Raw genomic sequence first — 27,481 nt, forward strand, 5'->3', positions numbered from 1 at the left:
AACTATTTCAGTTTCTTCCTCCACCAAACCCTTTAACAAAGTGACCAGCAGGGAAAAGGAGCAGAGCATTTGTTCCATCTAGTTGCCTCATGGTGGTCTCGCAATAAGCAGCAGAATGGCTAAAAGGGGCAAAGGGAAAGGAAAACTTGGAAAATACAAATTAATAAATTCACAAAAACTGAGCTGACTGTTCCCTTGGGGAGGAGAAGTGAGTAGTGCCTTCAGATGAATATGTCATGTTTCCTGCACTGTGCCTTGAAGAGGCCTACCCTGCAAGATTAAATACAAAAGTCCCAACCCACATCTCTGCTGGAAACGTGCAAGTGGACTCATTACTCAGAGCCAAGATAAAGGATAAATCTTTATGAGTACCGTAAGTATGAGTCATAAAAAATAGGAAACACATGTAGGACGTATACACAGTAATAGTACCGAGCCAGGGAAAGTGTTTAGGAAATGTATATAAAAACACATGGCAAAAACGGGACTAAACAGGACTCTTGTACACAGCTCCAAAACACATCAAAAAAGCTCACAGCAAGTTAGGGGTCCATGCCACTGTGGTCTCTAATAAACAGAGGTCATTTCCCTATTTGGAAATAGGCTGGGTTTCTTTCTTTCTTTCTTTCTTTTTTTTAATGCAAAAAGGAGGAGAATGGAATCAAGGAAAAGTAACTTGGAGAAGGCTTTGAAAGATTTTATGATTTGGGAAATTTGAACAGCTTCCAACTAAAACACTGGGAATTAGATATTTACAGCATTAAAAATGAAAAAAAAAATCTTTTCAGAGAAAGACTTGTTCACAATGGTAATATTACCATTTCATTTACATTCTCACTATCTTAACAACCAGCAATGATAAAGGGGAGAGAAAGTGGAATCTTCAGCCCATACGAAAGCAGGAAACAAAGCAGCAACACACGCACTAATAACTTACAGAGTCATAAAGGGCCAGTATTAAAACCTCTAAATGGTGCTAGGCAGAAAGAACTAACGGTGGGGAACAGGTAGAGCCTTTTGGCCAATTGCACCAGATAAAATCGGTGAGGGGGGGGGATGTTCAGAATACAAGGAAGAACAATTGGCCCCCCTAAGTCCTCTGGGGCCAGATGACAAAGGCAAAATGCCCAAGCGTGACTCATCATTGGAAATTAAACTCTTCAATCGCCTTTGACTTTGGAAGGTTCCCAAATCTACAACTCAAAGTGACAAGCAAAGGGGACACCCTAAATACCCAGAAATACCACACCAAAGTGTGCATGTCCATGTCCAGATGGACCTTCAGCTCCCTCAGACTTCAGACTTGTCCTTGATCTTCAGAAACTACTGATTCCCAAGGAAAGCACTAGTGCATGTCTATAGACCTGAGGTTGAGAGGAGTAGCAGCGGGATGTGTAAAATATTGTTCTTAACTTCTTAACTGTTAAATTTACTGCCGACTTCAAGCAAGTCAAAGCTCTTTTGTACCTATTTGGAAGTAGAAATCTCAATACAACTTCCACCTCACAAAAAGATCCAACTGTAGACCACTAAAAGACCACCCCCCACCCCGCAGCACGGTTACAGCTAAGTGACATCCCGTCTTCTCTCCACCCTCCATTTCTTAGTCCTCTCAGCTGTGAGGTCTCTTTTTCCCTCTCTCCCAAGGAACCTGCACATGTGTGCATATCACTAGGAGGCCACACTTGCCAAGGGCTCACCTCTAAGACAATGAATGCTCTTTCCATCTAAATCAGTGTACACGTACTGAGTACCTACCCTGTGGCAAGCCCAGTGCTAGGCACATACAAACTATATCCACATCACCAATTTGCCGTAGCAAGTTCAGAAAGAATCAGATTAAGTGTACACATGTTATCAACAAAGAGAATTTAAACTTTAATGGGTGCAATGTGGTATTTGGGCTCCAGGCAAGAATTAGGCTACTGCAGTGATCCTGGATCCTGTGGGTGACTCTCCTTGGCTCATAGTTAAACCCAGCTAGTCTTTCTATCTTCAATAGAAGCCAAATCATATCTGCCATTTGCCTGTCTTCCCCCAAAGGGTATAAAAATTCTAGTTTCAGCCAAGCGACTCTATGTAGAGTTTGGGTAAAAAATGCCATTACTATAAAGCACTATTGCAGGATAGTCTTGGACTAGAACCCAGACAATACCAGATGACTGTGGGCAAGGAACCATACCCAGGAGTCAAAGCATAGCCATTTCAACTTAGTTTTAGCGTTCTAAATCAAGAGGGCATGCAGAGCAAAACCCTATCAGAATATTTTTAAATGGTAGGGCACCTGGGTGGCTCAGTTGGTTAGGCATCTAATTCGGCTCAGGCCATGATCTCACAGCTCATGGGTTGGAGCCCCACAATGGGCTTTGTGCTGACAGCTCAGAGTCTGGAGCCTGCTTCAGATTCTGTGTCTCCCTCTCTCTGCCCCTCCCCCACTCACGCTGTCTCTCTCTCTCTCTCTCTCTCTGTCTCAAAAATAAACATTAAACAAATAGTGACCAATAAACTTATAAAAGGCAATTCATAAAAAAATATCTTTTTCAATCCTATTCTTAAGAGATTAAAAGAGCTATCTAGTATCTGGACATTGATACTTTAGCATTTCAGACAAGGCCAAGAAGCTCAGAAAGGACTATTTCAATTAACCACCAGTCTAGCTGAGGTGCCCTGGCAGTCTGGAAAGGAAACGACAGAGCACACATTTGCAATAGAAGTCAAAGCAACAGGTCTTCCAAACACAGATTCAGATTCCTGCATCTTTAAGAACAGACCCTCATAAATGGATTGCTTCTGCTGGACACCATGCTTTAAATAAACAGACTCTTCTGGCCGACACACCACTTCCTGTAGGGTTCTGGTGGGTAAAGCTTGAAAACGCTGCCAAATCCAATGACCAGCAACTTTTGAGCTGACTTAGAAAACAAGCTACAAAGACTTGAGTCCAGAGTAAACAAAGGAAAAAGCCACATTAAACAGGGAACAAATTACTATACAGGCAGGGATATTTTAAGTGCTCACTGAGCAAAAAAACAAAATACAAAAATCAAGTTATTAGATATTTAACAATACAGGGTAGAGTAAAATGCCCTCTCTCAATTGGCGGAATCAAGGCTAATTAATTCCAGCCATATTAAGAATTGGCTGGGAATCATCCCCTACATCATGAGGACAGATCATTCTTTCCTTTTTTTTTTTTTTAATTTTGTTTATTTTTGAGAGAGAGAGAGAGACAGAGCATTAGTAGGGTAGGGGCTGAGAGAGAGGGAGACCCAGAATTTGAAGCAGGCTCTGAGCTGTCAGCACACAGCCCTGACGTGGGGCTCAAACCCACAAGCAGTGAGATCATGACCTGAGCTGAAGTCAGTCGCTTAACCAACTGAGCCACCCAGGTGGCCCCAGGACAGATCATTGTTAATGGCCTTACTTCAAATCTGGCTCAGGTCATATGAGTTACCCAAGGGAGCTGCATGGAGTTGAAAACCACTTACAGCTTTTTACCCAGCTGAGGGAAAGGACTAACTAGTTTACTAGCAGATGACTACAATCTGTAAGAGTAGAGAAAAATGTAACAAAAATTCAGAAATGGACTGGGGAAAGACTGACACAGGGCTCTGGATACTTTAAACTGCAATAGCATGAGATTTAATTAGGGAAAATAAATCAAAGCCATAATACAAAATGGAGAATACCTGCTTAGCTAGAGTGGTTAAGAGAGGCCTGAGAACAAAAACACCAAGTCCACGAATACAATGCAAATAAAATAAAAGTACACTGTGGAAAAGGGGAGTAGTTTCAGAAGACTTACAGTGATACTTTTAAATAACACCTTGGCATCATTCAAGAACCTAATATGCACAAAGCAAAAGAGGTCCAAGATTTGGTTCCTGCCCCTAAGGACTCCACTCACCAGCTGGGTGTGCAAGATTAACACATGATTCAGCAGCAAATACTACAAGAAAATACACAATCCCATACTCTGAGGAGGTACAGACTGTGCTGGGGTGGGGAATGAGCAATTTTAGAACAGAGGGAGAGGGAGAGGGGTAAAGGACCAAGGAAGAGTTGCTGTAGAGTTAAGACTTAGAAATGGGCTTCTAACATGGCACAGATTGAGTTAAGAGGGAACTTCAGGTGGAATTAGGAAGAAAGGTGTGGGGCAATGGAATCTGCACTGAAGCATCTCTGAGGGATTCGGAAGAAAAGGGTTCACATACCACACACACGTGGAGAAACATGGATCCACAGGGTTAGTCCAAACCCTCACTCATGCAGCCTTTCCACTCTCATCTTCCACTTTCGAGCCCCAGCCCACCCTACCCACCCCCCACTGTCCCCATTTTGTCCCCATCCTCTATTCCAATGGTTGGCAAGCTTTCTCTGCAAATGGCCAGATCATCAATCTTTCAGGCTTTGTCACACTATTCAACTCTGCCATTGTAGTAAGAAAGCAGCCACAGATGATAGATAAATGAATGGGCACAGCTATATTCCAATACACTTTATTTTATTTACAAAAAAACCCCACCAAAACCCAAAAAACAAAAAAAACTTTATTTATAAAACTAGGTATCACACTGGTGAATGGATAAGCAAAACGGTACAGCCATACAATGGAGTACTGTTCGGAAATAAAAAGGAATTAAAATAACTAATACATGCTACAACATGGATGAATCTCAAATGCATTATGTTAAGTGAAAGAAGCCAGTCATAAAAATCACATGCACTATACCATTCCACCTATATAAAATACCCAAAATAAAGAAATAAAGTAGACTTTATTTCTACTTCAAGGTGGTTGTCTAGGGCAGGGGGTAGGACCACAGGCAATGGAGAGTGATTGCTAATGGGTACAAAGTTTTCTTTTGGAGAGCTGAAAAATAAACTTTATGGTATGTAAATTATGTACATATAAAATAGGCAGCAGGCAGAATTTGGCCCAAAGGCCAGTTTTGCACTCCTTGAACTGTACCCCAGCCACACACATGTACATGGAGGAATTTTTCCTCTACATGTGGTTTCTGCTTTCTCCTCTGTGTATACTGAGGCCTCTCTTCCCTTCTGCCCAGGAACTTCTACTTGACTTTCAAACCCTTTATTAAATGCTCTCTTCTGGGAATCGTTCCCACACCTGCAGATAGAATTACCACTGCCTCTGTTGGGCTCCTGAAAAATTTTGTTAATTTTAGAACAAATAATGGTCATATTATTTGTCACACTGCATTAAAATTTATTTGCTCTCAATCCTCAGTAAATTCTGAAGACATAAACATGAGTAAGAATGTAACAGAATTGGGGCCCCTGGGTGGCTCAGTCAGTTGAGTGTCTGACTTCAGGTCATGGTCTTATGGTTTGTAAGTTCGAGCCCCACATAGGCTCACTGCTGTCAGCATAAAGCCCACCTCAGATCCTCTGTCTCCCTCTCTCTCAAAAATAAATAAAACATTTTTAAAAAAGGATGTAGGGGCGCCTGGGTGGCGCAGTCGGTTAAGCGTCCGACTTCAGCCAGGTCACGATCTCGCGGTCCGTGAGTTCGAACCCCGCGTCAGGCTCTGGGCTGATGGCTCGGAGCCTGGAGCCTGTTTCCGATTCTGTGTCTCCCTCTCTCTCTGCCCCTCCCCCGTTCATGCTCTGTCTCTCTCTGTCCCAAAAATAAATAAAAAACGTTGAAAAAAAAATTTTTTTTTTTTTTAAATAAAAAAGGATGTAGCAGAATGTCTACCTAACAGGCAGTAGGTTCTCACTGAATGCGTCTGTAAATGAATGAATTATGAGATGTTATGTAGAGAAAACTGGTTTTAAGAAATGGTTCACGGGGCGCCTGGGTGGCGCAGTCGGTTAAGCGTCCGACTTCAGCCAGGTCACGATCTCGCGGTCTGGGAGTTCGAGCCCCGCGTCAGGCTCTGGGCTGATGGCTCAGAGCCTGGAGCCTGTTCCCGATTCTGTGTCTTCCTCTCTCTCTGCCCCTCCCCCGTTCATGCTCTGTCTCTCTCTGTCCCAAAAATAAATAAACGTTGAAAAAAAAAATTTTTTTAAAAAAAAGAAATGGTTCACAAGCTAGACTGAAACAACCAGTCCCAGGAAACTGGTTTAAAAAGCTGCAGGGTAAGGGGTGCCTGGGTGGGCTCAGTGAGTTGAGCTTCCCACTCTTGATTTCAGCCCAGGTCATGATCCCAGGGTCCTGGAATCAAGCCCTGAACTGGGCTCCATGCCGAGCATGGAGCCTGCTTAAGATTTTCTTTCTCTCTCTCTCTCAAATTAAAAAAAAAAAAAAAAAAAAAAAAAAAAAAAAAGCTGCAGGGTAAGTGGAGAAGAACACAGAAATTCAAGAGATATTTCAGAGAAAATGTCAATAAAACCTGGTGACTGACCAATACAGGGTCTGAAAGGGATGGATAAATCCAAGATGGTTCAAAGGACCTATGGCAGATGGCAGCAGTGACACTGATGGGACAGGGAAGTTGGACTGATAAACAGCACTGGGGGAAGAAGTCCGGCTCACATTCCATTTCAGAGATGATAAAAAGAGCTAGCATTTGATTGTTGACTGTATGCCAGGCACACATGGCAGCCCTAAGTGCCATACAGCCATCTCTAAGCCTCAGTAAACTCTCTAAGGAATTGCTACTATCATCTGCATTTTGCAGATGAGCATATGGGGCTTAGAGAATGAAGTAACTCACCAAGAGGCACACGCCTGGGAAGTGACTGGGAGCTTGAGGTAAGACCAGGGAGGCAGGGTTCTTTAGAGACCTGACTGGAGCTCCACTGGAGAAGCCTGGAGGGAGTGTTGGGAGTCTTTCGCATGGAGGTGTGAATCCAGAGAATCCAGAGAATAGATGAGTGACCCAGGGACAACAGACAGGGTTTAAAAAAAAAGGCCAAAGACCATACTCCAGTCAAGAACCTCTGAGAAGGAACAAAGAGTTGGGAAAGAAACAGAAAAACAGATGGTAGGGAAGGAGGTGAACCAGGCTAAGGTAACATCCTGGAGTCCAGAGAGAGATGTCAGAAAAGGGGGTGCAGAAAAAGGAGTTGAGGAGGAGTAACAGTGGGGAAAAGTGCTGGGGTAGAAAGTGCTCTGCCACAGGAATCAGGGCCTCTGCGTTCCAGTCCGGCACTGGCACCAACTTCTTGTCTGACAGTGAACAAGTCGTCACTTTACTCCCTGGCCCCGGTCTCCTCTGTACGGTAGTTAAGTCTAGACTGTCTCCAGGGCACCCCTCCAATCCCAGCATCCCATGAGTCGGTCTGAAGGGCATCAGCAGAGATCAGCTCAGGAGAACAGAAGTCAGGCTGCAGAGGAAAGAAGGCAAAGGCAGGACGCACAGATGTTCACTCATTCAAGAAGTGGGAGAGACAAGGATAAGAGAAACACAATAGCGTGGAGAGATGATCAGCAGCGCCACATTCACACCTGGCATCTTCAATGTGGAAGAAAGAAAAGTAAAATAATTAAAGTAATTAAAAGTAAAAATAAAATAAATAAAGTAAAATAATTAAATAATTTCTGTGCTCATTTTCACAGAAACACTCAGAAAACACAGTGGGGGAACGAATGAAAGGGATTTAAGAAACATTTCTGCAGAATTTGAGTAGTTTAATCAGAGATATTAGCAGTAAATTTCTTTTTACTCTCAAACAAAATGTCAAGATAGCAGATAAGCAATGAAAACAAGAAAGTACAAGTTAGAGATTTGGACGCTGCACACACAAGCTGGGCATTTGCCCAATCAGCACATCTGGGTCTCAGATTTGTAGACTTGCCTCGTACTTTGGTCTACTGCTTGTTAAAATACTCTCCAAAAAGTCCTAAAAGCAAAAAAAAAATCCCATTTTCAAATGCAGAGGGGGCTCCTGTAAAAACATTTTCTAACAACATTTTTAGGAAATTAGAATTTTTTAAAAGTCAAGAGGAATTACCATGGCAACAACGGTATGGATCAGGGCTGTAATCCCAACCTCCATAAAGACAAACACCACGCTGGTTGGAAAATGCTGCTGCAAAAATTTTAGAGGGGGTCCAGGCAGTCTCTTCTCCAGACTGGGGAAGAGGCAATCATGAAAGGTTTTTTTAATCTGTCACCTCTCAAGCAGCAAAGAACTTAACCCGGCATTACCTCATGCTAAGATGGCAGAGACCAACCAGGCTCAGTCCCCCCGGTGGGGCAAGAAGGAGTGCTTTCGGAGGGCAATTTCACAGCATCTGGACGTTACTATGATAAATGACAGGGTTTAAGCAATGTGGCCAGCCAGCATCTTGGTAGGAATGCTGTAACTTTTTCGCTTGGTTTGTGTCCCGATTTGTTTGCTAACCCCTGATGTTTACTATTATCGCTCTGATTTCTGCTTTTACTTTTTTCTACACTTCCAAAACGGGGTTTCTGAAGAGTTCTTATTTCAGATTTGGCTATAATTTCTGATTCAACATCTTGCCCCAACATGTTAGAAACTATCCTTCACTAGTGTGGCCCGTTCTAAACTGGCCTGCATTGTCCTCTGCTGAGCCAGCAGCCAGGTCTAGTTGCCTTGCTGTCCCCAACCCTGCTCCTAGCCTAGCACCTTCATAGTGCCCAGCAGGGTGTATTGAGTACCTCAGGCACCAGGGTGGCTCAGTCAGCTAAGCATCTGACTTTGGCTCAGGTCATGTCACGGTTCGTGGGTTAGAGCCCTGCATCAGGCTCCCTCCTGTCAGCATGGAGCCTGGAGCCTGCTTGGGATCCTCTGTCCTACCTCTCTTTGCCCCTCCCCCGCCTGTTCTTTCTCCCTCTCTCTCTCAAAAATAAATAAGTAAAAACTTAAAAAAAACTGTATTGAGTATCTTCAGGTGAAAGGGCAGCTCCCTTCAAATGATGTGACTGGCCTGTTTATTTAGAGCCTCCAATCCTGCATGGGAGTCAGATTCAGTTGTCTTTCAAATTAATGAAATAAGTTCCACAGCAGCACTCAAATGAATAGAGAAATGTGACCCTTGTTGTCAGTTTAACTTTTTATCTGCTGTAGATCTGCACAAAATGGTCAGTTCAGAGGTAATCTCACCTAAAATGCTGGAGTGATTTCCAAAACAATCTCCATTTAAACAAACACCAGGCAGCATTTATACATGGAAGGTATTTGTTTAGTAACTAAATTTCACCAATATACAATGTCTGTGTGTGAGCGGTTTACTCTGACACTTGCTAAGCATATACTACATGTAAGATCTCTGAAACATTAACAGCCTTGAGTTTATTTGGATTTTTTTCTGCACATACACAAGACGAGCACTGGCAAATCACTCATGAATAACTGCAGAGGAAAAAATGTCCCAGGCAGAGAAGGAATGTAGCTAGTATGCTACTGTTTTCGTGTTCATCTGTTATTTTTGCTCCAACATAGGTAGTCTCCAAAAAGCCAGTCTTGTAATTTTGTATCCATTCTTTGGGTGGGGATGAGTAAAGGTAAGACACGGCCCATTCCACTCACCCCTGGGCTGCTCTGTCTGTATTTTAATAACTGAGGGGGAAGATGGGGCACCTGGCTGGCTCAGTCAGTTAAATGTCCAACTTCGGCTCAGGTCATGATCCCACGGTTCATGGGTTCAAGCCCCACGTCGGGCTCTGTGCCTACAGCTCGGAGCCTGAAGCCGGCTTCAGATTCTGTTGTCTCCCTCTCTCTCTGCGCCCCCCTGGCTCATTCCCTGTCTCTCTCTATCCCTCAAAAATAAATAAACGTTAAGAATTAAAAAAAAATAACTGAGGGAGAAGAGAAATGTTGTTCACCTACTAACATTGTGGAAACAGAGACAAGACTATGTATAGACAGGTGAGTAGGTAGGTAGTAGTGATCTCCAAAATGTTTAATCCCTGAACTGCCAGATTCCTCAAAGTAAGCAAAAAAGATGTTAAATCAGAAGTCAAAGTCCATGGAATAAAGCTCGCCTATTTCATTCATAGCAGGAAGAGTCCTTTAATTTGTTCATTCTCCCTTATCACATGGTTCAAGCAAGTTTGGTCACAAGAAGTCATGGATGGAAGCAGAGGACAGGTGGGTTACTTTTGTGAAGGCAGCTGAAAGCCTTATGGGGGGAGGGAGGGAAGGAAATAATCAACAATGAAGGACAGATGGGAGGTGGCATTTGGTATGGCCATTAATGGCCACGTAGAGTGCAAGGGATCCTCAGTTTCCTGCATTTTAGAATTACTAATGTATGATGTGATAATCTTCTAAATGAGAGAGGAAAAAAGACAGCAAGAGACCAACCTTAATACTGCCCCAAAGCCACAAGAAGGGAATGAAAAGGGACTGGGGACACTGGAATGAGCTGTCACAAACCTATGCAGGAAACCCAAACCCTGAGTAGGAGATCAGCTGGCTCACCTAACAGGTGGAGCCAGAGTGGTCAGCAGGTTTCATAGCCGGGAACAAGGTAAGAGCGGAAGGTAGAAGGGAAGTGGATGGGAAGAGTGGGGAAAGCCTGTGCTAGAAGAGTCCAACCGACCCAGCGTCCACTGCCTCCCTAAGCCTTGCTCCTTTCTCTGGTGACAATGAGGACAGGCAGAAATAATACAAGTGCCAGGGAGGTGGCCAGCCCCCAGCAGGCACTTCACCACCACCATCACCATGGTCGTCGCTGTTACTGTAACTCAGTGGGCATGGGAACTGTTAAGAAGCAAGCAGAACAGTTAGCATTTCAGAGAGATGTGCTTACTTGCTTCTCTTTCTCCCAACTGTGGTCTTTCCTGCCCTCAAAAGGAAGCAGTGGGGGGGCACCTGAGTGGCTCAGTTGGTTAAGCATCCGACTTAGGCTCATGTCATGATCTCACGGTTCTTGAGTTCCAGCCCCCTGTCGGGCTCTGTGCTGACACCTTAGAGCCTGGAGCCTGATACGGATTCTTTGGCTCCCCCCCTCTCTGCCCCTCCCCTGCTCACACTCCGTCTCTCTCTCTCAAAACTAAACATCAAAAAAAATTTTTTTTAAAAAGCAGGGAAGGAACAACTTTATGCCACAGTCCTTGAGAAGGTACAAAGTAAAAGTGATTTGCAGCCACATGTGTGATTAACCACACATCCCATTTGGCCCCGCCTGCCAAGACGTGTGGATCCAAATTTCATACTCAACCATACCAAACACACTAACCCATAGAGCCAACAACTATGCTTTTCTTTTTGCTTTGTCCTCATCCTGCATTTCTGCTTACACTGTTGAGATGTCCCAAATCCTTTCTTTGGAATGAGGCAGAGAATAAGCAAATACATGAAAGTATGAACGGTTCTGAACTTTCTGAGGGATAAAGTTATTAAACCTGGTCCCTTTCCCATGACAATGAGCCTTCCAGATCTTTCCTCCATACAACCAGTTACTGGAATAGACATTAAGAGTTACTGCTTTAATGTCAAGACAAATATATAAATTTAAACACCATGTCTTTTATATACGTAGGTAATGCTAACTAGGGGCTTGGTCTCAGCAGCTTTCCATAGTAAACAGGCAATTAGGTAAGTCAGAAATAGAAAAGACACATGGCCACATAAAAGCAGGTCACAATAAAAATTAGATAGGAAACAAAATTGTTGCCATTCCAGCAACTAATGAAAGTACGTTACTGTAAGCAAGCCTCTGGTGGTGCTATAACCCTTCTCAGTAATCAGGAAACACCCCGAGGGCCCAAACTCTGACAGGGGGACGGGTACGTTTTAGAAGGCAAAGAGCGAGAGCTGGTTTTCACAGGATGAAAATGATGACACCGGTGTCTGCTTATTCCTAAAGACAAAACTGATCTCTCTGGGCTGTTTACTGTCTTCTGCCCTTCTCTGTCGCCAGAGAGTCTTTTTCAAGTTTCCTGTTCACTTCCAGGCCTGTTGTTTCCAAAACCAATGATTACAAATGAGAGGTGTGGTCTCAGATGAAAAATACAATTATAGGTCTCTGCACTGTCCTGAGGAGAACCCAGCAGGGAGGCCAGTGGCAAAGCAGTGCTTTGCTACAGAAGGCTTTGTATACATTATTGTCACAAGCGAGTTTCTGACACAAATTCTCTGCTGGCCTCTAAAACTGTTTCTCTGACTTAAGCGTAACTTATTTCCCCAAATCTTGTCAACCTGCTGCAGTTATTACTTCCAGGTGTAGGGCTCTGTCACCTCCTTCACACAGGAATAGCAGCAGCCTCTCTTCAGCTGAAGAACCTTAAGATGCCTAGGAGGTAGGAATTTAGCAAAATGTCAGAGAAGGGTGGATTTATAATAGATCTTAGTGTTGATCCTGCACCAATAACAAGCTACGGGAAAGAGCTGATTTAGTAATTTAAGGGGGAAATGGTGAAAAACAACTACCTTGGTCATCAGAGTCAAGGTCAGTTATACCTTGGAGCTAGCATGGCACTCTTTTTGCTAATTTATACATAAGGGCATCATTTCACTTTGACGAGTATTTGCCTTCACTGGTCAGTAGAGACGTGCACAAAGGCTACCTCTGGTCCTTCCTCTCTTACTCCAAATATGGATCAGCCGTGATTTTTAGCACAGACCACATGATATCTATAAAAACCAAGTTATCCAGTGAGAAGAGAATTAGGTGACCTCAGGTTGGGGTAGTAAGCAATCTTGGTTTAAAAAAAGTTCACCCATTTAAAATGCAACCCAACCATTTTTAGTATATTCACATTTATCAGTGGTGTTTAGTATATTCATATGCAGTCGGGGAACCATCACCACCACTTAATTTTGGAACATTTCTGTCCCTCCAAAAGAAACCCGGTACTCATTAGCCATCAACCCCCATTTCTCTCTTTTGCCCTTCAGCTCATAACAACCACTAATTTACTTTCCGTTTCTATAAATCTATTATGGACATTTCATATAAATGGATTCACAGAATATGTGTCTGTCTTGTCTTCTTTCACTTAGCATCATGTCTTCAAGGTTCATCCACATGGCAGCACACAGCAGCACTTCATTCCTTTTTATAAGTAACACTTCATCGGGTGGATAGACCACATTTTATTTATCCATTCACCAGTAGATGGACATGCAGGTTGTTTCCACTCTTTCATACGAATGACACTGCCATCAACATTTGTGGACAAGTCTTTGTGTGGGCATACGTTATCATGTCTTTTGGGTAAATACTTAGACAAGTGGAACTGCGGGGACATGTAGTTCAAATGATTTCAAAAACTGCGTGGCTGCACAGTCATACATGGAGAAGATGAGAGATTTAATATTTACTATCTCTCCACCCCCATTTTGCCATCATTCTTTCATTCGCTCGTGGCCCAACCACTCTGATGTTGTACTCTACACTCACATCTGTACATAAAATACTCCAACGTCTGAGAGCAACTCAGTGCCAGATAGAATTTCCAAAGATCACATATCCCAAAATCTTGTTTTCAAAAAGGAATGAATTGCAACCATCTAATTCCTAAAAAGTCCCCAAAGAAAGAAAGGATGCAATTTCCCTCAGTTGCCTCATCTCAAAAATATCTTCAAATCACTAACCCCAAGTCATATATATACATGTATTATATGAATACTGAAGAAAGGAGAGTAATGTTTAGGTTTTTAAACAAATTTTTGAGACTATCCCCTACAGACCCCATTTCTTTACTCCCTCACTGAACACACTACGTCCCTGGATGCCAGCTAGTTTTATGTACCCTCAGAGTATGTATGTCAGAGAAGGGTGGATTTATAATAGATCTTACAGTTGATCCTGCACCAATAACAAGCCGGGGGAAAGAGCTGATTTAGTAATTTACTGCCATGAACATTTTAATCTAACGTAGAAAATGCAACGGTGGAGAAATCTGCTATCATTCCTGGAGGTGTTTTTCTTTTACTTCAATCGTCTTATTGGAATCTATTTTCAGAGTCAACAACAGTACTGCACAATTTAACATCCAGAATTTCTGCTGTTGCTGCTTCTGTAATAGCTCAAACTTTCTTTTCTTTCTTAGTTCCTCTGAGAGAGCACATATAAAATGAGTAATTATTGCTGCTAAAGAATTGCTGGAGTCAGCAACGCTTCACAGGAACTGCATTTCCTCCTCCTCCTTTCCCTCCCACCACAAATCTCCCCCATAAGTTAAGAATTAAAGACACATTGCTAGGATAAAGAAATCTGACCTGAAATATGTGTTGCAGCAACAATGGCAAGCAACCAAGTGTATTAACAATAATTTCCAGGGTAGCTGAAAAGGTTAGATGATTTGTCTTTGAAATGAGCCAACTCTGCACACTTTCATGAGATGAAAATCAGTTTGCTTTTCCTTCTGGACACCTCACCTCTCTCCTATTCCTACTCCCCACAAAAGGCAGAGTGGTTGAGGCACACAAACAAATAATTCTGGAAATGAATTTCCTTGACCAGGAGAAAACGCAAAGACAAATTCCATTCTGCATTAGTTTCCCTACACTTCGCTGTGATCAGGATTTACTATGATTTCTCTCTCCCTGGAGGGATAATACCTGATTGATAACATTTCTGACACACAGAAGTTTAAAAAAAGAAAGAATGGCAACTGTGTGTTATATTCCAGTATGACAACCATTACCCACAAACTAGGTCATTTCTGAGCCACAGGAAAGAGGAGGCCATTTTTCTTTCAAAGTGATGACCTTGTGTGAGTAAGTTACTTCTGCACCTGTCACCTGTAAAAGGAGGATAATAATAGGACTTCGTGGGCTAAGTGTATGAGTGCTTCAAATAGCACTGAGGACAGATGAAATACTGAGTCACTACGAGCTTGGCTCGTCACCATCACCTAGACCAGCACTATCTTCAAAAAGCTGCCTAGATAGCATAAGGAGCTATCCTCCAGCACTCTTCATTCAGGTACAAAGTACCACCATCTTTATTTCAAAGAGTTCTCCAATTTCCACCGACTCATCCTGCAGGGGCAGCAGGTTCATAAGACAAAGGAAAGAAATGAGAAACACAGGGACACAGGAGGAGATGAGAAAGACATCTTACAATTACAGAAAAATGGCACCTTATTTTATTTTTTGACAGCCATGTTTAAAAGATGAAATTCTTAAGAACATTCTTTCCAATAGGGGTAGCCAGGAAAGTTACAAGGCTGAAAAATCTCTCCAGAATGATGTCCTAGACTTGCCCAGTCTAGAGAGCAATCTGCGTACACTGTGTCCCCTCCTCCCCACTTATATTCACACACGAGCATCCTTGCTAAACCCGGAATGGAAAAACAGAGAAGTGTCTTTACAAACTCAAAGGGGCAGTGAGAAGAAAGCTGGTGCCTATGCCTACCTCTCTCTGAGGCTGGTCAGGCCCTGGGTCAGCAGCGCGGAGGTTCAGGACGTGCACCTCCTGTGGCAGCCCCGTCGTGCCTCTGCTGGCACACCCCGACAAGACAGTGAAGCTCTCCATTAATGCCTGGACAGGATGGGAGGCGTTGACAGGCGACACTTCACACTGGGTCCCGGGCTCTGGATCTGCAGAAAGAATCATAAACACAAACCCCTCAGAAACAGCAATTAACTGTGCTACAGTTAAATTAATTAGTCTGGATGATCAAGCCACTGCCAACCTTTAGGAACCTTTCCAGGTAAGTTCTTTCCAGAACTGAATGGCAAAAAAGCTTAACCTATTCTAAAACCCCCATCTCTTGAATTCCTTTCAGATGATTTTGATGTGTATTTGATTATTTAAATTCCCTTTTAGATACACAAGTCACGAATGTATTCCTCTGGATGGAGGAAACCTCCCGTTTGACATCTGTGTTCAATTCCTTCCTCTCGTAGAAGAAAACCAGAAGTAAATGGAATAAATTGCCTAAAGCCCAATAACAGTATGCATAAATAACATTAAACACCTAAAATTGTACCAAAAAAGTATAAGATACAGTCTCAACTTTTTAAGCACTTCCCCCTTCTTAGAGCAAAACAAACTTAAGAACAATACAAAGCAAGATATAATGAGCAGGGCTAATTGGGGCCAGCGTTGTATGGCAAAATTTGGGCCAGAGGTCAGAAAAATCCTCCCAAGAGAGGGCAAAGCATATGAGTAGAGCTTCAAATAGGAAAAGTAGAATCCTGGAAATACTCGGCTCCCACCTCCTGGTTCTCCCTTCCTCTAATCATCAAAACTTAAATCCTAACATCCATTCCTGCCCAGCTCTACCTTCTGTGATTCTCATCACCTCTGTCTCTAGACAACTGCAGATCTTCCTAAAAGGTGACTCTGGTCTCCAGCTCTCCAAGTCACCTTCCATGCAAGCACCACCCACATTACCCAGGGTGCTCAGTGGGATGGTTATTCCCAATATGAATGCCTGCCCCTCCCATCTCTGTGGGCATGTCCGGTCCCTTAAGGACTTCTGGCCTATGAAGAAAGCCCAAGCTCCTCCACCAGGCACACAAGGCCTTTCTTGATCAGTCCCTTCCTCTCTCTCCAGCCTCACCCCAACCTACTCCAGCAACCCCAACTGGCTGAAAGTTCTCCAAAGATACCATGATGTTTCTTAACTCCATGCCTTTATTCAAGTTTTTTTCTTTTACCCAAATTCCTCTTCCACTCGAACTCTGTCCCCACAACAAACACCCCAAGCTGAGGGAGGTACTCTTCCTCCATCCTCTCATAATTTCTTTGCCCATCTCTGCGGTTTCATTGTCTACACTGTAACCACCAGTGTATACACATCTGTCCCTGCTAGTACAGTATGACCTCCCGGACTGTGGGTTACTCATCTTTGTGTCCCCAGCACCGATCACAGCATCTGGCATGTAGAAGATGCTCAAAAAATATTTGTGAAGGGAATCACTGGGCTTACAAACAACAACAACAACAACAACAACAACAACAACAAAAACTGCCTCCTCCCTGACTGTTGATTGAGGCACCATTCTAGAGACTTGGATTCGGCTGTAAGGAGGTAATATGGGCAAGAGTGATGTGAGGTACTACTTGGGCCTCATTGCACACTGGCTGGGTTGACAGAAAGAGACATCTAAGAAAGAGGAACCCATAATATATCTCTGCAAGCTTGGTGTTGTCTCCACTGGATACGTGGGGAGACTGAGACTTGATCATATAGCGTCCACTAAACCGTGGAACCTGATAAAAGACTTAAACTCACTCCCAACAGGTTCTTCCTGACTTATACATAGTAAAAGTACTCTCCAGGATTACAGACCCAGTGCAAAATTAAAATGCAAATGTCATTCAGAACCAGGCAATCCTGCAGCCCCACTGCTACACTATAAGCAGACACCCTGCCTAGTGTGCCAAGTCTATTTCAGAACTCATGGAAATTGTCTAGGTTGATAATAGTTATCTGGTCTGAAATGAAGTATGTACCTTCTCAAATAATCACTGCTGCTCTCTGTACTGCTGTACTGTGCCCAGCTGCTTTCTGAGAAACAGCGGTGGTGAAGGAAGATGTCACAGTGGCAAAGGCAGCAGGTAAGGGACATAGGAGTCCCTGAAGTCCCCATGTAGGGCAAACAGTATGAGCAGGTGCTCCCCCTACTGTTTCCCCTCCTGTCCTCACCAACTGCAGAGGGGTGTCTGGTATATCTCACACCCCAAAGCTCCAGAGTCTCCTACTACTTCCTACTCAACTCTGGGGAACTGGTTTCACAGCCTCCTGCCATGACTTTTCCATTATCATAAATTGAGCACATATAAAAATGCTTTTCAGGGTAGAGGGATGGGTTAAATAGGTGATGGGGATTAATGAATGCACTTGTTGTGATCATCACCAGGTGCTGTATGGAAGTGTTGAATCACAATATTGTATACGTGAAACTAATATTACACTGCATGTTAACTAACTGGAATTTAAATAAAAACTGAAAACAGAGCACCCGGCTGGCTCAGTCAGTAGAGCATCCGACTCTTGATCTTGGGGTCATGAGGTTGAGCCCCATGATAGGTGTAGAGATTATAGAGAAAAACTTAAAAAAAAAAAAAAAAAAAAAAAGCTCTTCAGCACCACTTTTGTATGTATGTGCAAAGCTCCAAATGGCCTGTGGTTCCACCCAAAACATGTCTGCAATCTGCTTGACTTGCCCTCCTCCTTACAATGCCACCATCACCTGTCAGGATCTCCCTTAAATCACCACACTAGGGCTAGAGAAAAAACTCACTGGCAACAAATCAGAGGATAAAGTCTTTCCTAAAGATTGCTAAGGACAAGCAATCCTCACCTTAGAATCTATGGTTTTTATCTTGCCAGAGTCAGGGCAGGGAAGATCCCACTTAATGGGCTATAGTTCCAGCCATGTGTTATAGGAGTCAGTCCAAGGTCAAAGAAAAAAGCAACGCACAGGGCACACTATGATCAACTGACTGGATAGATGCACTTCAAAGACCCACTGGGGTCAATGATTAAACACACTCCATATAGAACATCTCTGACCATCAAATATACCAGAGTAGTAGTTGGTTTTTGAGATCCCTTAATGAATTTTTTTCCTCTAAGTTAAAAAAAAAAGCTTAAATAGCTTTAAGCTATCCGTAAAGCCAAAAAGCAAGAAAGAAAAGAAATTAGGAATTATGTACCCTTATCTTCCAAAAGTATATAAGAAATGGTAGCTTCAACAATTCAACACACAATGTCAGTCTAGGGTAGTAAAAAAAATAATAATAAATTGCTCCTATTTATTAAGTGCTCACTATAGGCTGGGCAGTGCTGGGTTTGTATAACCTTGAACACCATCATAATAAAGTGGTAGTATCCCTATTTTAAAGAAAAAGAGAGTAAGTTTAATGCACTTAAGTAACTGTTGTAAGGTTACCCAAGGAATGACACTCACACCTACCTCTGGGGCTCACATCTCTGCATGGTGAAATTTTTCATAAGAACATGTTGGATCTAGATGGGTTCACTGGCAAATTCTACCAAACGTTTAATGAAGAAATTACACCAATTCTCTATAATCTCTTTCAGTAGAAGCAGAGGGAATGCTTCCTAAGTCATTCTGTGAGGTCAGTGTTACCCTAATACCAAAACCAGGCAAAGATATCTCAAGACAATAAAAAGACTAGCGGTGCCTGGGTGGCTCAGTCGGTTAGGCATCGAACTTTGGCTCAGGTCATGATCTCATGGCTTGTAAGTTCGAGCCCCACGTCAGACTCTGTGCTGACAGTTTGGAGCCTGGAGACTGCTTCAGATTCTGTGTCTGTCTCCCTCTGCCCCTCCCCTGCTCATGTCCTGTATCTCTGTCTCTCAAAAATAAACATTTAAAAAATTAAAAAAAAGAAAAGACCAATATCTCTCATGAACACAGATGCAAATATCCTCAACAAAATACAAGCAAACCAAATCCAACAATGTAAAAAAGAAATGCATGCCACAACCAAGTGGGATTCAACCCAGATCCATAATGTCTGAAAATCAATTGATGTAATCCATCTTACCAACTGGCTGAAGAAGAAAAATCATATTATCCTATCAACAGATGTAGAAAAAACATTTGACAAAATCTAACAGTTACTCATGATAAAAACTCGGAGCAAACTAATAGATAGGAACTTCCTCAAGTGGATAAAGAGCATGTAAAAAAAAAAAAACACCAAAAACCTATAGCTAACATCATATTTAATGGAGAGAAACTAGAAGCTTTCTCATTAACATCAGGAATAAGGCAAGGATGTCCCTTATCACCACTCCTTTTCAATATTGTACTGGAAGTCCTAGCTAATGTTTGCAGCTAGGTATGGCCATGTGACAAAATTCTGGCTAAGAAGATATAACCAAAGGTGACACATGCCATTTCCAAGAGATTTCTTTCGAAGGGAAGTTGTGTTCTTCAGCCCTTTCCTCCTTCCTGTGGGCAGGAAGACAGATGTGATGAGTAGGGCCAGAGCAACCATTTTGGGCCATAAAATGGAAACAACATGCTGAGTGGGGCAAAGCAATAAGACAGAAGTTGCCTAGGTCCTTGATGAAGATGGAGCTACTGGATCAGCTTTGGACTACTTCTTTTTATATGGAACACATGTAATTTTTTTCAAGCCGGTATCATTTTGAGTTTTCTGACACTTGCAGCTTAATCTACCTTTATTTTATTTCATCAAAAATGCTAACCTTCTTCCCACGAGAGACTCCATATACAAGGTATCCTCCAGGAAGACTTTCCCACCATTCCTGTTCCTCTGCCCTGCCATGGGGTGGCAAATTCTTACTCATTCTTCTGATCTTTCAAGAAAGCTTCTCTTACTTCTCTTACATTAGAGAATACATTTTTAAATACTCACATGGTACTCTTCATTTCTCTTCACTGCACTTCATGTGGTTATACTTATATAATCATTTGTCCAATGATTTGTTTAATGTCTACATATACCCAAAGACTGCAAACACCACAGAAGAACAGAGCCCTACTATTCTGATTATTGCTGTATCCTTTATTCCAGCATAACGTCTGGCATACGGTACATACTCAAATATTAATGAGGGAAGGCGGTGGGAGAGGAAAGGGAAAGAACCACAAGATGCTCAAAGGATGTCATACAAAGGCGTCTGGGTGGCTCAGTCGGTTAAGCGCCCGACTTCAGCTCAGGTCATGATCTCGTGGTTTGTGAGTTCGAGCCCCACACCAGGCTCTGTGCTGACAGCTCAGAGCCCGGAGCCTGCTTTGGATTCTATGTCTCCCTCTCTCTCTGCCCCTCCCCTGCTCATACTGTGTGTGTGTATGTGTGTCTCAAAAATAAATAAACATTTAAAAAAAGGATTTCATACAAATAGGAGACTCTATCCTAGAATTCTTCCTTTCACTCTTTACCTAGTAGATAAAACTTCCATCTTATAATAAGGGAGTGGGGGGAGGGGTGGTGGAATCAATCATGATACAAAGGAGGGTGGCATTTTTGGTTGCTAAGAATCAAGTCCCGGCTGGGACTTCCCCACCCTCAAATGTCACAGCAGGCAGGAAACACAAACTTGTTTTTGTGTTCTCCAGGTGGCACAATGCTCCCCTCTGCCATCAGCAAGCCTCCAGCCTCCTGCCACCTCTGGTCAGGTGCAGGCCTTCCTGCCCCTCTCCTGAAACCAGAGCAAGCCTCTAGCAACTGGCCTCCCGTCTCTCCCAACTGGCCTCAAAGCAGCTTCTACTGCATCTGCTCACACAAGGCCAGAGCCACATCCAGAGGGAAGCTTCCACCTAGGAAGAGTGTGACCCACCCCCAGGCTCTACTACACAAGCCCTAAGCTAGCAAGGCGGCCACCAAGGGGCCCAAGTGCAGCACCTCATAGCCACAAAGGCTTGGAAACTAGGAAAACATGTTCTGAAACCCTATCTGACTCATCTGCTCACTTCTGTGGTGACCTGTGAGCTGAGGAACTGCTCACACAGGCTCTCACTGACAGCATCGGAAGGCTGGGAGTTTCTCTTGTGGCCACCACTGGAAACCCACAGCCCTTCCTTCCCTGAGCTATCTCTTCCCCCAAGTCATGAGGCAAATGAGTGGCATGCTCCGTGATGATGCCAATCAGCACAGCAAAAGCAACTTTACCACCGTAAGGGTCAAGCAGGGCATAAGTGATACAGAAAGAAATGCTGGCTAAAGGCACCAATATCATAAATGCACATTCCTGTTCACCTTGCACCAATGTTAATGGTCAGAAGGCATTTTACTAAAAAAAAAAAAAAAAAAAAAAAAAAGAACATTGTACAGATTCTTTATCTGAGGCCTCACAGAAACTCTCTAATGTGGACAGAACAGATATAATTGCCACTGTCACATGTTGCAAGCCACAAAACTGGGTGCATACTTCGACGGACTGCTTCTTAATAGCAATGTACATACAGGTCCGCCTCCAGAGACATTTCCCACTGTTGCCTCCCCATCTAGATACTTCTTTTTATTCCAGGCATCTAGTATCTGCCCCATCCAGGATTCTTCGCGGGTAATTCTCAAAGAAGTCTAACTTTCCCTTGGTCTGATAGCGTGAGCTGAGTTTATCCTTCTCTGCTGGCTACACAAGCAATCTGATCTCCCCCAAATCCTGCTGGGTGTTGTGTTTTGTTTGACTTGTCCTCTTTCCTACCCTGAAGTCAGACTGTGTTTTTCCTTCTCAATACACCCTCCTCAGCCACCAGGACAGACCCATGGCCCCAATTCACTCACAAGATGCTACTTCTCTTGACTAAAAACATTCACTGACCTGAAGACAGCACAGATTCAAGTAAACCCTGTGGAGAGAAGCTCACCAGGTGGCCCAGACCAAGTGGCCTCCTTCACAAAGCAGAGCCCTGTGTTCAGCAGCTGGGCCACCTGGGGCAACACTGTGGAGCATATGGTGACACCCTAGGCCTCCACCTCCTGTGATAAGCCAGGGTTTAATTCCTCATGTATACGGCTATCATGCACCTTCTCTGGGCCACACACTATGCACATATTGTTTCTAATCCTCATTGCAGCACTGTAAAGGTACTGTTAAAACTCCCATTTTAGAGTGGTGGAAACAGGGACCCCTAGAGGCTAAGTAACTTGCCAAAGGTCACACATCACCAGTAGAGGGCAGGGTGGGATTCGAACCCGGTCTCTCAGCCTCCAGGTCTAAGCTTTTCCCACGGATAGTCACCGCTGGCTTCTACCCTGCATTTTCCTGTCCTTCACCTCAGTGTTTGATGAACAAGCAGACTTATTGGCCAAACCTACACATTAACTCATGTTTGATAAAACAGACTGATTAGTTCGCACTTGCAAACTTTTAGTTGATTTAAAAGATTTCATAAACTCAATGAGAAAGCACAAACTTATTTCTCATTTTACCAAATGTCGTCTTCCTCTTTTTCACTCATGTTTGCTTATCTGCACACATGGGAAATGTTCCTAAGATCTGGCTATAACATCAATGTCTAAATTCCCAGTTCCGCTTAAAGAAAAAAAATGCAAATGGACTCACCCTTTCATTATGTCCTTTAGCTACAACACAGCATTCCAATCTCTGTTACAGAACCCCCACATCCACGCTGGCTGCAGGCCAGCCCTAAGGCTTGACAGAATGCAGACGAAGCATCTGGGAACAGATGCATTTGCTGCACACACTTTAAATTTAATCTGTCCCCAAAGAAATTATTATCACACCTCATGCAACAGAGAGTAAAACATTGGGGGTGGGGGAGTTATTGTTTGGGGGGAGGTGCAATAAGTAATTTTCACATTTAATAAATGTGATCCTTAAGCATTTTAAATACCAATGCATACCAAGTTGACACAAACATCTGGTACCTATTGCACATAATTTCCAGCACACTGATTCCCCATATCACCCAGGGTACTAATGAGGAGCGTGTGTTCAGCTGCAATAAAAAGTGGTAAAGATGCAGAGGGAATGGAGGGGTAACATTATAGCCTGGGACCAAGACATTGCAGTGGGGAGATTTTATTCCAACAACACCATTGGCTAATAAGGGTTTCTGTTATTGTCCCACAGGGAATTCTGCAATGCTGTCAGCTGTGAAGAGGGACAAACTCCCATAGACTGTGTGCCTGGGCACTGCAGGATCTATTCTGCCCCTGAGCTGAAAATTCCTTCAACCCCCAATGGGATGCGAAAATCTGTAGGAAAGGGCACCCAAGATGATTTCTCAGCAATAGCACAGCCGGGCTCTAAGTGAGCTTCATGCAAGGGAATGTGACATATTCTAGGATAGGATGCAAAACAAAGCTCCAGGAAAAAACACCTGGAAGGCCTGAGCTCAAGAGTGCCTGCTGTGTACACAGCATAGGCTGGTGTTTATACCATCTCAAATTACAACTCATTGAGCTACAACCCTTTGGGGATGGAGCTGTGGAATGTACCACCATTAAGATCCAAAGGGGGCCCTTCTACCAAACTCCCCCCTAGGCTTTTCAACAATAAAACTTGACTTAAGGCTAACATTTATCCTTAGTAGAAAAAAGACAAGCAGAAGAGTTTCTAGTGGCCTAAAACCTGTAATCTGTATTTCTCAGGAAAAAACAGCCAGATTTTTCTATAATACAACTCCTTAGGCATGTCTTATCATAGTTTATTTCATCCCCCAAGTGAGTATGTAAATCCAGACCTTCCACTGGAGCAACTAGCCCTCTTCCAAGAAGTCAACTGCCAACTGGGTCAAAAGCCAATGCTTATTTGTATACTGTTGAGTTCAAATCATGGTGCAACCATGTTGAAGAATTTCCCATGTTCAAGTTTGTTTTTACAAGTCCGAAAAGAAAGAAAAGGCAGGGTACCTTTAAGAATTTAAATTCTGGGGGCACCTGGGTGTCAGTGGGTTAAGTGACCGACCTCAGCTCAAGTCATGATCTCACGGTTCTCCCGTGGCTTCAAGCCCTGCATCAGGCTCTGTGCTGACAGCTCAGGGCCTGGAGCCTGCTTCTGATTCTGTCTCCCTCTCTCTCTGCCCCTCCCCCGCTTGCACTCTCTCTGTCTCTCTCTCTCTCAAATAAATAAAACATTAAAAAAAAAAAGAATTTAAATTCTCAAAGTGTTGGGAAGTGCCTGGTTATAAAGGGCACACACTTTTCCATTTGAGCAAGATACCACTATACAACCAACAAATATCAGAAGGGATTCATGCAGTTCTGGGAGGCAGTGGGATTGTTTCGTGTTTTTTATAATCTGAAGAGAACAGGTAGCTGATGAAGTATGTTCCAGAAGTCACCACTAGGCATAGCAAGAGAAGGGTCCCCATATTAGAGCCAACTGGACCAGGAAATGTGAGAGCTGACATTTTAAATCCAGATCTGCTGCTTACCAGTTATGGGACCCTGTCTTGAAGTTTCCCATAATCTCTCTTTCTCTTACTTTATGAGAGGCTCGTATATCATGAGACACGATACATGCCAATGCTTTACAAATTTCAAGTACTATTAGAGACATAAAGTCCCTTGAGGGGAGGAGGAGAAGTAAATGAATGAAAATATTTTCTCCATTGAAAAAATGTTTTCTTTCTGAGCTTTTAGAATGATTAATAAAATATCTAAGATAAGATGTTCTTATACTACTCCCTAGCCACTTCTCCCCCAAAATTACTTCTAAGAACTGCAGTGGAAAGATTTAAAATAAAGCTGTGCAGTATTGGAGTAAAAATTCCTGTTCTCTGAGCAAATTCCGGAAGTATAACTCCCAAAGGTGAGAACAGTCCATTTTTCTACCTCTAGGGAATTTCTAAAATCCAGAGAGTAATCTGGCATCACCTTGGCTGACTTTCTTGTTGTTTACTTTTGATCTGTAAGATGGTACGTCTATTCCTGTTCTGACACGATCTAAAGGAAGCCAGGAATAAAGAGGACACTAACTCCCCTTTGGTATTCATTTATGGGGAAAGTAGAATTTATGGGATGTTATTGCCTAAATGGCTCAGCACTGAGACCAAGAACCAATATGAAGATTTGAAGGATGGAAGAAAATGCAATCTATTTTCTCCTGTGTGAGTCTGAGACACACAAAATTATTAAAAGAAAGTCTACTTCCTTATTAAAAGAAAAAAATACTTATTTGATCTGGATTCAAAATATTAAATGCAATTTAGGCACATAACCAATAAAAATTATAATTTAATTCCTACTAATGCAATATTTTCTGGCAAAGTGGGACTTGGAAGGCTGGGAAGCTGCCTCTCTCTCATTAACCCTGAGGGATCACATTGCCAAACCCATTCATCAACCAGACCTCAGTTTGAGCCTAAGATAGTTACTTAATGGATTTTCTCTTTTTTAACCTCTAGCAAACTGGTGTCTGATGAAAAAGAAAAGGTGGGAGAAACAGAGGTAAGGATGTGCACAGAAACACAAAGGCATAACATGCTACAGTGAGCATTCTCTGGGACTGGTGAGCCCTCAGGTAGGGCTGGGGTGCAGAGTCTGGGTAAGTGACAAGACAAGAAGCTGTAAGTGGGGATATAGTCAGGAACGATGGAAGGAGAAAACCATAACTGCTGGTGAGCTGAATTAAAGCCTGTAACCACTGGTCCTGATTATAGATAGGAGACAAGAGATTAAAAAGAAAAATCTACCAACTTGTGTTGGCCATGCCAAATATTACTAATTACAGCCATGTGTACAAACTGGGCCATGAACTACATTTAATTTAAGGATTTTATATATAATCAGGGCACTCAACAATTTTTGTTAATGTTTATTTTGAGAGAGAGAGAACACACATGAGTGGAGGAAGGGCAGAGAGAGAGGGAGAGAGAGAATGCCAAGCAGGTTCCACAGCACAGAGTGCAACACAGAGCTCAATCCCACATGAGATCATGACCTGAACTGAAATCAAGAGTCAGACGTTCAACCGAATGAGCCACTCAGATGCCCCTCAACAATTGGTTGTTAAAGGCATGAAGGAAATGTTTAATGTGAATGCCAAATTATCAATCATCGATGTATGTATGTCAAACTCAATTATAATAATAAACCATATTCCTTCCTCTCCTAGCCAGGTAGCTCACTGCTCAGGTGTCTCTGTTATGAGGAAAACAGAGCTAATGGTCTGGAGAGAAATCTATGAACAACTAGTGTGCTGTTTGTTGCTCCTTTCACAGTGAAGCTAAAAGGTTCAGGAGAATCTATGGAGCTGGCGTTTCCAGAGTTTGCAGCAGGTATGGGCCAATCAAGCAGTGCCACTGATAAGATCACTACGTGTAGACCAGGGAACAAGAGGGTTGTGCCCAGCTAAGTAGCCCTGGCCCAGAGCCACATTTTTACATCTGATTAAATTAAGAGACTCCATAAACCAGTTACAACTATTACACTTTCCCTTTATAGCCAGTATCTACTTTTGGTTATAAATCCATTTGGGCATTTGTGAGCCATTCATTTATTTGGGCGTATGTTTCTATGTCTTCTACTTAGTTGGAAACCCAATGAGGGCAAGGATCATGTATGTTTCTTTTGCTTATCCTCCAACTATACCAGAGCATGACAGTGCCTGGCATGTGACAGGTGCTCATAATGACATGTTGGGTGATGAATTCCTCAAACAACCAAAATCCTAATTCTCTATAGACCATGAAGCCAGTGTCTTAGGTTTGTATCTCAGCCCTGCCACACTTCAGCTTTGTAACCTGGGGCAGTTATTTAACCACTCCATATCTTGGATTCTTCATCTCTACAATGAGGATAATAATAGTATCTGCCCCCATAAGACAGTTTAGAGGATTAACTCCTTTTTATTATCATACAACTATAATTACTATTACTATCACCTCTCCAGCTATGGCCTGTGTCCTAAAAAACAAAACAAAACAAAACAAAACAAAACAAACTTTTTAGCCTATCTCAACGTCCTTTCGCATTAGGAATCACGGAATATCAGAGTTTACAGGAACCTGAGTTTCAGGTACATCAGTACCTTCACTGTCACCCACAGGACATAAGGGATCTCTACAGGCATTATTTCATTATATTGCACTTTGTTTTATTGTGCTTCACATATACTGTTTATTTTTAAGTTTATTTACTTATTTTGAGAGAGAGAAAGAGAACACAAGCAGAGGGAAGGGCAGAGAGAGAGAGGGAGAGAGAGAATCTCAAACAGGCTCTGCA

At 42.8% G+C, this 27,481-nt stretch overlaps 1 protein-coding gene across 2 annotated transcripts in view; it reads right to left on the reverse strand.

The window, feature by feature from the left end:
* Positions 1–27,481, reverse strand: part of TGFBR3 (transforming growth factor beta receptor 3) — a 209,501-nt gene that overhangs the window by 105,995 nt on the left and 76,025 nt on the right. For both annotated transcript variants that reach the window (XM_043575555.1, XM_043575557.1), the window contains one exon: positions 15,248–15,432. In XM_043575555.1, the coding sequence (XP_043431490.1) occupies positions 15,248–15,432 (185 nt within the window). The remainder of the gene's footprint in view (positions 1–15,247; positions 15,433–27,481) is intronic.

This window comes from Prionailurus bengalensis, chromosome C1, assembly GCF_016509475.1.
Source record: "Prionailurus bengalensis isolate Pbe53 chromosome C1, Fcat_Pben_1.1_paternal_pri, whole genome shotgun sequence".
NCBI classification, from domain to species: Eukaryota; Metazoa; Chordata; class Mammalia; order Carnivora; family Felidae; genus Prionailurus; species Prionailurus bengalensis.